The sequence below is a fragment of the Mastomys coucha genome, unplaced genomic scaffold (genome assembly GCF_008632895.1).
Source record: "Mastomys coucha isolate ucsf_1 unplaced genomic scaffold, UCSF_Mcou_1 pScaffold12, whole genome shotgun sequence".
NCBI lineage: Eukaryota > Metazoa > Chordata > Mammalia > Rodentia > Muridae > Mastomys > Mastomys coucha.
In genome coordinates this window covers 84,920,466-84,931,719 of record NW_022196894.1, presented here as the reverse complement: position 1 = coordinate 84,931,719, position 11,254 = coordinate 84,920,466, and the positions used below count along the sequence as shown (strand labels likewise).

The 11,254-nt window shown below is 41.6% G+C and overlaps 1 protein-coding gene and 1 long non-coding RNA gene across 3 annotated transcripts in view; one reads left to right on the top strand and one right to left on the bottom strand.

The window, feature by feature from the left end:
• Positions 1-410, top strand: part of LOC116086540 — a 7,281-nt gene extending 6,871 nt beyond the window's left edge. The window contains exon 2 of the long non-coding RNA XR_004116988.1: positions 52-410. This is a non-coding gene — a long non-coding RNA (uncharacterized LOC116086540). The remainder of the gene's footprint in view (positions 1-51) is intronic.
• A 4,617-nt stretch (positions 411-5,027) lies between these two features.
• Positions 5,028-11,254, bottom strand: part of Map3k7cl (MAP3K7 C-terminal like) — a 41,167-nt gene continuing 34,940 nt past the window's right edge. For both annotated transcript variants that reach the window (XM_031364745.1, XM_031364747.1), the window contains one exon: positions 5,028-6,154. In XM_031364745.1, the coding sequence (XP_031220605.1) occupies positions 5,974-6,154 (181 nt within the window). In that variant the 3' untranslated portion in view covers positions 5,028-5,973. The remainder of the gene's footprint in view (positions 6,155-11,254) is intronic.

Here is an 11,254-nt window from a genome sequence, read left to right as displayed (position 1 = left end):
TTTCACATGTGATTGTACCTAGTCCCAAAGACTTTATCTTTCCCTTCTCAGGACTCTGACCGAGAGAACAGCCACAGCCCAGACAGTGTTTGGTGACATAAAACAAAGGGTAGTCGCCTGCCATCCTGGATTCTTCGCTACAGAAGCTTTGGCTCCTCAGTGGACACCCAGACTCACTCTTACATGCTCAGGAGGATGTCATTTGGGACCCACCTTGCCCATTGCACCTTATGCAAGTGGGACTCCTGGGAGAAAGACTCCATGTTCCAGTTCGTGTGACTCACGTGATCACCTCATGGGCATAATCAGGGCCTCAGTAAACAGCCCTTGTAAAAGCAGCCTTTTATCTACCTGCCTTCAGAGCTGCTGGGGCGGGACATGCACGAGAAACCTGAACACAATGTTTTTAACACCTCAGCAAAACCAGTGCATGAGTGCCGGGCTCTACTTGAACAGTCTCCTAAATAGAATCCACTTTCCCCCCAGGGAGAACTTGTATATAGTGTGAGAAAGAAACAAGCACATTCCCTCTTGGTGAAAACAGGTTAGAATGGGAAGGGGCTCGGAGCAGCCCAGGAACCCTATTGTCACACCGGGTGTCACTTCTTTTCCACCTGTGACCTTGCCCATCTTCTTCTTCCAAAGCTCTGTGTTTCTTGCTCTGACAACCATTCCTCTCCTACAACAGCCAAGATGATAGCTGAGTATAGGGGTGCAAGCCTAGAATTTGGGATGTGAGGCAGGAGGATTTCCATGAGTTTGAGGTCAGCCTGGGTCAGTGAATTCAAGCCTGCCTGGGCTATGGTGATACCCCATTTAAAAAAAAAATCAACCTCCGAGGCTAGTGTGTATCTCGGTGATAGTCAGTGTGCTTAGTAGGGGGTCTCAGGTAGTGGCTCCTATAGATATGTTTCTTAGAGCCATCTTCTTGCTCCTACCTTAATCTCTAACTTCAGCATGAACCTGTTCACTCACAACCATACTGGCCTTACCTTCAAGTCTTTTAAGTGGGGCTTGTGTGCGGGCACACACGCGTTCCTGCATTCGTTTGAGTGCATTCATGTGCGGCCATTCGTGTGCATGCATGTGTGTGTGTGTGTGTGTGCATGTGTGTGTGTTTGTGGTCTGGATCAACACCTGCCTTCTCTGCCTCTGTAGCTCTTCCTCATTGTCAGATCTTATCTCATTACTCATTACTAAGCCATCCAAGATTTCTCATCTCATCCCTACTCCCTTTTTATACGCACTCATAAATGATATCTTTTTCCTGTTTGGCATATTCCTTATCTTTCACTGCTTAACCAATCACTCCAAAATTCAATGGCTCAAAGCAGCAAGCTTTTACCATCTTGGAATTCCCAAGAACCAGGAGCTGGAAGCAACGTAACAGGGTGGTTCTGCTCTGTCCTGATGAGCTTCTGGCAACCTGTAGCCATCTGGAGTCCTGCCTGGGGCTGGGGGCTGTGCCTGGGGCTGGGGGCTGTACCTGGCTCATTACTTAGCCAGTGTCGAGGACATCGGTTCTAACTAGTGGGCTTCTCAGCTCCCAACTTGACTTTGTAAGCCCAGCAGCATACTCACCCCAGACAGGTAGGGCACACCTTCTGGTGTTTTGTCTCAAGTCTGACTGTTCCCCTGCTTACTTATTAAAAACACATTTTTAAGTCAGACTCACCCAATCAGGAAGAAGAATGGGTTTCCATCTTTGGAGGGAATTTTTAAACAAATACTGTAAGCTGCCCCATGTGATTACTTAAGTAAACATGTATCTTCCCTCTTGGAACAGGACACCTCCACCACCACCCGCACTTCCACAGTTCTGTGCCAGAAGCCAAAAGGTACACAGGCATGTGGTAATCTTACATGGCTAGAAGCAAAGGGGCTTGGGGAAGAAAGTCTGGGAAGCAAGGACAGAGAGATGGGGGGGGGGAAAGAGCGGCATGAGGGGGAGTGGGAGTGAGACCTTTGTTACTAAATCTCAGATCTAGAAATACAGGCTATGGAACGTTAATTTTCTGGTTTTGGGGAAATTGATATACACACACACATACATATATAGTCACTAGGTAGGGACCTATACAAATGACAGGATGCATTTGATAGAGCAGACATAATCTATATGTATGTAGCATGAAAGATCATGTAAGAGGGATGCCTAAAGCAGAAAGATAACAAACATTAGGTAAGGAGAAAAGACAGAAGTCATAATTTCTCTACATGCCACAATCTAGATATGTGGACACACACCTTTATAATATGTGTATGTGGGGACGGGGGTAATTGTGTTTCATGAATTGAAAACATAAAGGCAGGAAGGGGACCAAGCCAGCCAGAGGGAACCAGGAAGAATGAGGAGGCACAGCAGGGAAGTAGTATATGTGAGCAGAATATAATGAATGCATTATCTATTTCATATGAAAATATCACAATAAACCCCATTATTCTATGTGCTGATTTAAAGTTATTTCAAAGGTAGCTCTGATGTGCAATGGACAGCATCTTGAACCTGTAAACACTCTTCAAGAACTAGAGGACTCTGTACACAGAGCACTGTAGAGTCTGACACAAAAGGGGCCTGGTGAATCTTGCTCTGTGTTTATACTGTCTATTTGATGCGGGTTCCACTTCCTGTGTATTTCCCATGCCTCCCACCTGTTGGTAAGTTCCCATGACTATTAGTCCAAGAACCTCGTACACTCCTATGAACTTTCTTCAATCCCTTCCTATACCTCTCTCTCCTTAGCTCAATAAGCACACTACCCCAGACTAGTCATCTCTTAGTTCTTTATGCCACTTACTTCTGCAGTCCCTGTTGCTGCTGCATTTGTTAAGTATATAATGGATCTGGGGGTGAACTGTGTTTGAATTTGAAGTCCATTCTGTTCCTTGTTTATACCAAGCTGATAATACACCTAAGCCCTCTGTGACTTAGAGAAGCAAGCTCTGCCAGTTCATATACATTTGGCTGCTAGCCATGTTGGATCACATTCTTTTCATGTCTGCACAAACTAAATGGCCCACAAACAGCATGTCTTTTAGTAGAGCAATTGCAAAATGTAATGAGATTTTCATTATTCTTTAATTCTAGCTCCCAGGCGAGCACCTTCACACTGATACTGATTTTTAACATTCTATAATATAACAATATTGCTATATCAGGATGGTTTAATTCTATTTTTCCTCTTTCTGTTGCTGGGGGTTGACCTTAGGGTCTCACTCAATGCCAAGAAAGTACCACACCTTGCCTTTATAATGTGAAGATGGCAAATTCTTAGGGATCTGTAGTAGATAAGATATGTTGATAGTAAGGTTTGTGGGAAGTTGTCGAATGAGTGACAAATTCTGCCATTAGGTTTCTCTGACTTGTAATAAAATGGATGATATTTCATGTTTTAATAAGCTGGAATCAACTAAAAACACACATACTTGGGGGCAAAGTTTGTTTCTGAGGGACAAATATGTATATTTTAGAAACACTGGGTAAATGTCCTGATTAAGACTAGCAGGGTTAAAGGTGTTACTCATACAGTTATTCTGGACCATAACCCCAGTGACATCCTGTGGAGTTTGAATTGGAATGGTCCTCACAGGCTCCTATAGTTGAATTCTTGGTTGTTAGGGAGTGGCACTACTTGACAAGGATTAGGAGGTGTGGAATTGTTAAGCAGATGTGGTCTTGTTGGAAGAAGTGTGTCATTGGCGGAAGGCTCTGCGGTTTCACATTCTCAAGCCAGGCCCAGGGTCTTTCTCCTCCTGTTGCCTGCATTGTAACTAGATGTAGAACTCTCAGCTCCTCTCCAGCATCACATCTGGTTGGCTGTGTCTGCGTGCTACTACGCTTCCCATCATGATGGCAAATGGACTGAACGGCAAGTCAGCCCTGATTAAATGCTTCTCTTTTGTCAGAGTTGCCATGGCCATGATGTCTCTTCACAGCAGCAGAACACTGACTAAGGTCCACCCCAAAAGCTCCACCTGCTCTAACGTTCATCCTGCCAGAGTGGAGAGGCTTCCTGCCCTTGTTTTCTGCTAAAAACCATAACTCATTCATTTTCCAGATATGAAATCCTGCGTCTCAAGCTTGAGAATAGTTCTTCTTCCTGCTGCTCTATTAGCCCCAGGATTGGGCAAATTTGGGGGAATAAAATCTCCTGCCTGTTAGTATGTCTGAGCTTCACGATTACCAAAAACAAATGACTAGGAGTGGGGTCTAGTAAGGATCATGGAATTTATTTATTTATTTTTTATTTTCTTGTTTTTTGCCTTGGATCAAAAATTAAAGCAACAAGAGGTATCAGACAGGCAGGCTTCACAGTGTTGAAGACTTTGAGACCCATAGGAAAGCGTCATCTCTATAACGGGGAGGCCTCACAGCCTCTGCACCATGGATGGAGCAGCCTCTGGCTTCCTAGTCTGTGCCCAAGATCCCCAGTGATTGGTTTACCATGAGGAAACATCACTCTTTGTCCTGTTGACATGCTACTGAATGGGATGATTCAATAGGGAAGACTGCCCTGTATGTGGTATTGTTTTTGGACTCTGGCCTCCATACCAGTAATGTCCTCTATCCTAATTGTGGCAACCAAAGAAAAGGCTCCGTGGGGGCTTGCTGCCAAGCCTGAGGACTAGCTTCGATCCCAAAGTTCTACAAGGTAGGAAGCAAGAACTGACCCTGGAAGTCCTCTGACAATCAGATGGGCACCATGGCACACACATACATGTACGTTCACACACATGTATATAAACACAAATACATAAATAATAAATATCCTTTTAAAGGAAAGAAAATGTTTCTAGAACCTGTCAAATATCCCCTGATCATCATGCCTGGTTGGGTACCACTGTCCCTGTCTAAGGTCATTATAATACCTCATTATCAGCATTAGTGCTCTGAGTATTTTAGATGTAAAACCTAAGTTTCCTCCTGAAAAAGGACTTCACTTCTTTTCCAGTACTACTGCAAGAATAAACTCTAACCAGAGCAACTTCTAACACAAAGGGCTTAAGAAGAAAACAAGACACAGGGCTGCTCTTTGGATCCATGTTTAATGAAAAAGAAGTCATGTGACTGGAAATGGACACAAAACAAAGATGGTCAGGAAAGTGTGGGAGGTGGAACAAGGGAGATCACTCTCTAATCCTGCATTCACACACACATTCCTGTCAGCTTTACTGATCTAACCTATCTCCTGAGATCCCAAACACTAGTTATGTCCTCTAGTTACTGGTCTTACAGACATTCAACTGTGTGTAGTGTCTGAATGATAGCTTTCCACTTTCTCCACACCCAGATCCCAAAGACACACACAGCCAAGGCAAACGTGTCCACTGTGTGTTAACACAGAGGGAAAAAAAGCACAGGCAGCCTTGATTCTTCATTACACAAATCAGCACTGGCCAGTGAGCTTTGGGCAAGGACACACATCTGTTGATATTTTCATGAGAAAGCATTTAGGCTATGCAACCATTTGTTCTTAGGACAATCAGTCACTGAGGAGTTACATTTGACTCTACAAAGCACAGCTAGTCTCCATGGTTTGTAGCTGAGTAGACTTGAAATATGAAAAGGCATAAAATTTTAAAATGTACAGATGTGAAACTACAGTGAACACCCTACTGGCTTGTTTTATGGCTCATGATTTTCAGTGGGGCTAGTCAATATTCTATTTTTATTATTTTCTACTCTATAGTATGATCATATCTTTCTAACTAAGAAATATATATATATCTTTGGCAAAAAGAACTCTGATCTCTGAAAATATATACTGGTGATAGCTTTACATTAATGACCTCACTTAAAATAAAATATCCCTCTCTCAAGCTCGAAGCTAGGCAGCACTAAACTCATTCTAGACATTTGCCATATGGGTAATAAAGAGAAGTAATAGATTTTACTCTCTGTTCCTTAAGATGCAAATCCTTTTGGCTGGCTCATAGCAGTCAGCAACCTCGCTCACATTTCATCGGCTGATGTTAGGAGGAGCCCTGCCTCTTCTGATACTGGATTCTGAGTTTTTCCAGTTGCTCTACACACTGAGACTGGGCCATCTTCAGCGTCCGGTTCTCCTCCGTCAGAGCCTCAAATTCCTGAACCAGCTGAGCAGCGTCCAGCTTCTCCCTTTCTGCCTGGTCCAGCTTGGCGATGAGCTCCTTCCTGAAATGCAGGGCACGGGGCAAGAAAAAGCACAGGCTTTACTGCAAACACATCCAGCAATGGGTACTCCTCTAGCTGTGCATCTCCCTAAAAAGTGCTCCTCCAGCTGCGCATCTCCCTGCTTAACCTTCCAGCCAGCCACCAAGGACAGACCTTTATTTTTCCCTTCTTCATTTAGGTATTTGTGTTGTTTACTGTTTTTAAGCTTACAAAGCAGCAAGTTTCCTTCTACACAAGATTCCATACATTTCTTGCCTCGTGCCTCCAACCCTTTCTCCCCCACTGTATTCTTCTACATTGTTCTCTTTTCTCCACACCTCCCTTCAAGCCCCTTTTCTTCCACTCTTATAGGCCACTTCCCACATTCCTCCCTTTACAGGCATCTTTCCTCCTGGATATGCATATTTAACAACTAGAGGTAAGGATCTGCATACAGTGTGTGTCTTCCTAAACCCGGGTTATGTCACCTTCTACGTTTTCCAAATCCAGCCATTTTTCTGAAAGTTGTGTAATTTCATTTTTCTTCACAGCTGAACAAACCTCCACTGTGTACATAGGCTGCATTTTTGTGATCTGTTCATCTGTTGATGGACATCTAGGCTGATTCTATTTCCTTGCTATTGTAGGAAGAGATCAATGTGGACAGCCAAGTGTCTATAGCAAGACGTAAAATCCTTTGAGTATGTGCCCAGGAGAGGTGACCAGGTAATAGGCTGGTCATATTTTTACTGTTTTGAAAAGCCTCCACCATGGCTTCTACAGAGGCTGCAATAGTTCACACTCACATCAAACCGTGGGTGGGACAGAGTCTCACTCTGCAGATCCAAGCTGGCCTGGAACTTACTATTCCAGGGTGCATCAATTCTCCTGCCTCAGCTTCCCAAGTACTGGAGTTACAGTTCTGAAACACAATGCCTAAGAATGGGTCTTTTGTTTTTAATTTCTCCTAAATCACAAGTTTAGAGACCTTTTACTTAGCACCCCTACTAGATATATCCAGTGTACTAGACACATTCCAAAGACTCAGGTCAATTATCCAAAACAATGGTCTTTCAAACTATATATTATTTGTGCATATGTGTAGTGTGTGTGTGTGTGTGTGTGTGTGTGTGTGTGTGTACAGATGTGTACATGCCACAGCTTGAAGTGGAATTAGTTCTCTCCTTCTGCTATGACTTCTGGGGATCCAACTCAGGTGGTCTGGCTTATATGGCAAGTGCTTTTACCTGCTAAGCCATCTCACTGGCTTATGATCTTTTCTCTCTTTCTTTCCTTCTTTCTTTTTTCCTTCTTTCTTTCTTTCTTTCTCTCATTCTTAAGTGCAACAAATTAAGTGCTGGCTGCTTGGGTTTTTTTTTGTTTTTGGTTTTGTTTGTTTGTTTGTTTATTTTTTGAGACAGGGTTTCTCTGTGTAGCCCTGGCTGTCCTGGAACTCACTCTGTAGACCAGGCTGGCCTCGAACTCAGAAATCTGCCTACCTTTACCTCCCAAGTGTTGGGATTAAAGGCGTGCCCCACCACTGCCCGGCTAAGTGCTGGCTGCTTAAAAGACAAAACAGCAAATGCATTTCTGTTTCTGAGAAAGCAAATGCCAATGTAAAAAGAAGTAGCAACGAGTTATTCAAATTATTACTTTACAAAGGAATGAAAAGAATATTGGTTACCCATGGTATACATCAAGGCCCTGCGTGCTGTTGTGTGAGGAGACAGCTACGCTGACACTTACTTAATCTTCCTCCTTGAAAGACGGTATTCAGCTTCTCTTGTTTCTTTTTTTTTTTTTTAATTTTTTTTAATTATAGACTTTTATTTGATTAAGCTGAAACTCTAACACCAGACATCTGTCCAATTAATCTGTATGTTGTTAACATTGTCCTAAATTACAATACACCAGAACACTTCCCATTGTCATACAAACAACCTTAAAATAATTATTAATGGAAAAGTCACTGATTTTAATGAAAAATTTCTAGATTCTGCTAATGAAAAATAAGTGTATTCGACATATAAATTATAATACTACATTTAAATCAACCATATTATGAATCTTAAATTCAAATAAACAAAGTGTTAAAAGCAAAACAAAGAGCTTAGACAAGATCCATGTCATTAGATGCTATGGGTTTTTACTCTGGATATTAAAGTTATGTCTCAGTTTAACAAATCTTCCTGAGGGTTTGGAGCTGGAGTTTGGTGACAGCATTTACTAGCTCAAGGTCCTAGGTTTGATCTTGAGGACATTATTTCCCATGTCTTTCTCTAGTACTCACATATATACAGTTATCCCTTAGTACACATTAGGGACGCAGGACCCCCCATGAATCTGCTGATGCTCTAATAAAATAGCATAGTAGTATTATTATGTAATATGCACGCATACTCCTGTATGTGTGACTCCAGATAATTTACAATGTCTAATACAGCATGCATGCTATGTGCAAATATAAATAAATAAATAAATAATAAATAAAATGCTATTCTGTCTGAAAAGTGGGGCAAGAAACATGCCCTAACTACTCCGCATCCTGATGTAGGGTTGACTGGATCATGATATAGACCCTGTACAGGGAGGACTAAATTCCTAAAAGTTTTCTCTCTATCTTCCTTGTAAAAGGAAGCAACCATATTTGAATGTGACATCTAATTGAGGGGCAAAGTGACAAATCAGAGAACGATTTGTCAGAATGCATCAGAAATAGGATGTGCCCAGCTCTCACAAGAACAGACGGGAAAGACAGGCTATATTTAAGAACAGTGCAGGGAGAGACAAGAAGCTAGACACAGGTGGTGTGTGTGTGTGTGTGTGTGTGTGTGTGTGTGTGTGTGTGTGTATGGCAGTTTTACCAGGACAGTTTTACAGAGACAGGTTTCAGAGAGAACAATCTAGACACAGGTGAAAACAGAACAAGCCAGAGAATGAGGAGGAGCCAGAAGATTAGAACATTGCCAAAGTTAATATGAGGTCAGGCAAAACAGGGAATCTCAGAAGCCTAGAGGAGCCAGATTGAATCAGTCAGCTTGGAAGATTGGATTGTATGGAAGCTAGAAGCCCCAAGCCTAGGGATAGTTGGAACAGAGAAGGAAACACTCTGGGCTCAGCCCAAGCCGTGTATTCACACAGCTTGGGTATGACTTTCATCTCACCCTTCACCTGAGGAAATAAAAGCAACATTTACATTCATACACTGGCCTGATACTACATAAGATAAGAGGAAGAATGGAAAGTATGTGTTTTACAAAATAATAATATTTACATTCATATTGGAAATAAATCCAGGGCTTCTGGAGCAAGGAAACTTTTCTGATCACGAACCCCATCCGTAATGTTCTAATGATCCATAAATAGAAAAGGACTCAACTATCCTATTCATTTAGGTCTCCTGAACCATTTAGGCATTTAAGACCATTAGTTAAAAATTAGATGTGAGGCTGGAGAGATGGCTCAGCGGTTAAGGACACTGACTGCTCTTGCAAAGGTCCTGAGTTTAATTCCCACCAACCACATGGTGGCTCACAACCATCTATAATAGGATCTAATGCCCTCTTCTGGTATGTTTAAAAACAGCTACAGTGTATATATATATATATATATATATATATATATATATATATATATATAATATTTTTTAAAAATTAGATACGATGGGTACACACCTGTAATCCTGAACCTTGGCAACCTGAGGCAGGAACTTGTGGCCAGCTTAGGAACACAGCACATTTTGGGAAATATTTAATAAGTAGTGAAAAGACATATGAGCATTTTTAACATTTCCTCTGGAGTTTTCTGTACATTTGAAAACATTGAAATAAAAGTTACCTCCAAGAGAGGCAAAAATTAAATCAGAATAGGAATTCTAGTATTTTCCTCCTATGCCTGACAGACTCCCCTGGTCCCTTTCTAGTATTTTCCTCCTATGCCTGACAGACTCCCCTGGTCCCTTTCTAGTACTTTCCTCCTATGCCTGACAGACTCCCCTGGTCCCTTTCTAGTACTTTCCTCCTATGCCTGACAGACTCCCCTGGTCCCTTTCTAGTATTTTCCTCCTATGCCTGACAGACTCCCCTGGTCCCTGAGTTTGGTATCTGATGAGTAAAACCAAGCATCATAAAAGCAGCAGCCAGCAGGAGTACAGGGGAAGCGTGGAACACCCATACGCATGTACACTAAGTTCTGGGGCTCCAACTGATCTCTGGATCTTCCAAGATGTTTAAAGTAGAACAGGCTTCCTATAATATAAATACTTGACAAATGAATAACTGAAGCAAAAACTACTTCGGGGGAGAGATCATTTATATCTTAAAGGAAAGAAACTCTAACTCAAAATGCTTCATTTAATTAAAAAAGCCGCACAGCTAATAAGGAAAGGCAGAAATCAAGCCCGCCCTGATTAAATGCTTAGTGCTCTGTGTCCCTGAGCTCACTTAAGTCAGGAAATGCCGATAATTAAATATTGATTAGTAAACGTTCTCTTGTAACTATACTAAAGAAATTAATGAGCAAAAAACCTATGTGGGGTTGAAATGAGAAGTGTCGCAGATCCTTGGCCACATCGCTCAGGTTTGCTCACCCATCTAGAGAGTTTACTCTCAGGTTGGAGAGATGACTCAGCCATTAAAAGACAGGCTTACAACCAAAAATAAAAGAGGACAAAGATCCTTGTCATGGTCTTCAGGACTTGCAAAATTAACTAAGGATTTTTATTAGAAAAAAAAGTTAAAAATTCTAGATAGTTTGGCCCTGATGAGGTTAACAGTTTTGGATACTAATAATAAAATAATTATCTTTTTATAGTGTGGAATTTATTTTAAAATAAAGATTTGGAATCATGGAACTGTTGGTGTTGCTTCAGAGGTCATAACATGCTACTGGAGCACTCATACACATGCAGAACATGCTATCATACAATAGAAAAGCAATAAATCTGATAAATAAGGAGCATGAACTACCTCTCCACTGAAGTATATACCTTACATTTCTTATTTTAAAAATAATTTTTTTCAGCACTAATGCTGAACATGTGAGTAGAGCTCAGAGTACAGTTGGTAGGAGTTATTTTTCTCTTTCAACCTTGCTAGTCTCAAGGATGGAACAGAAGTTCAG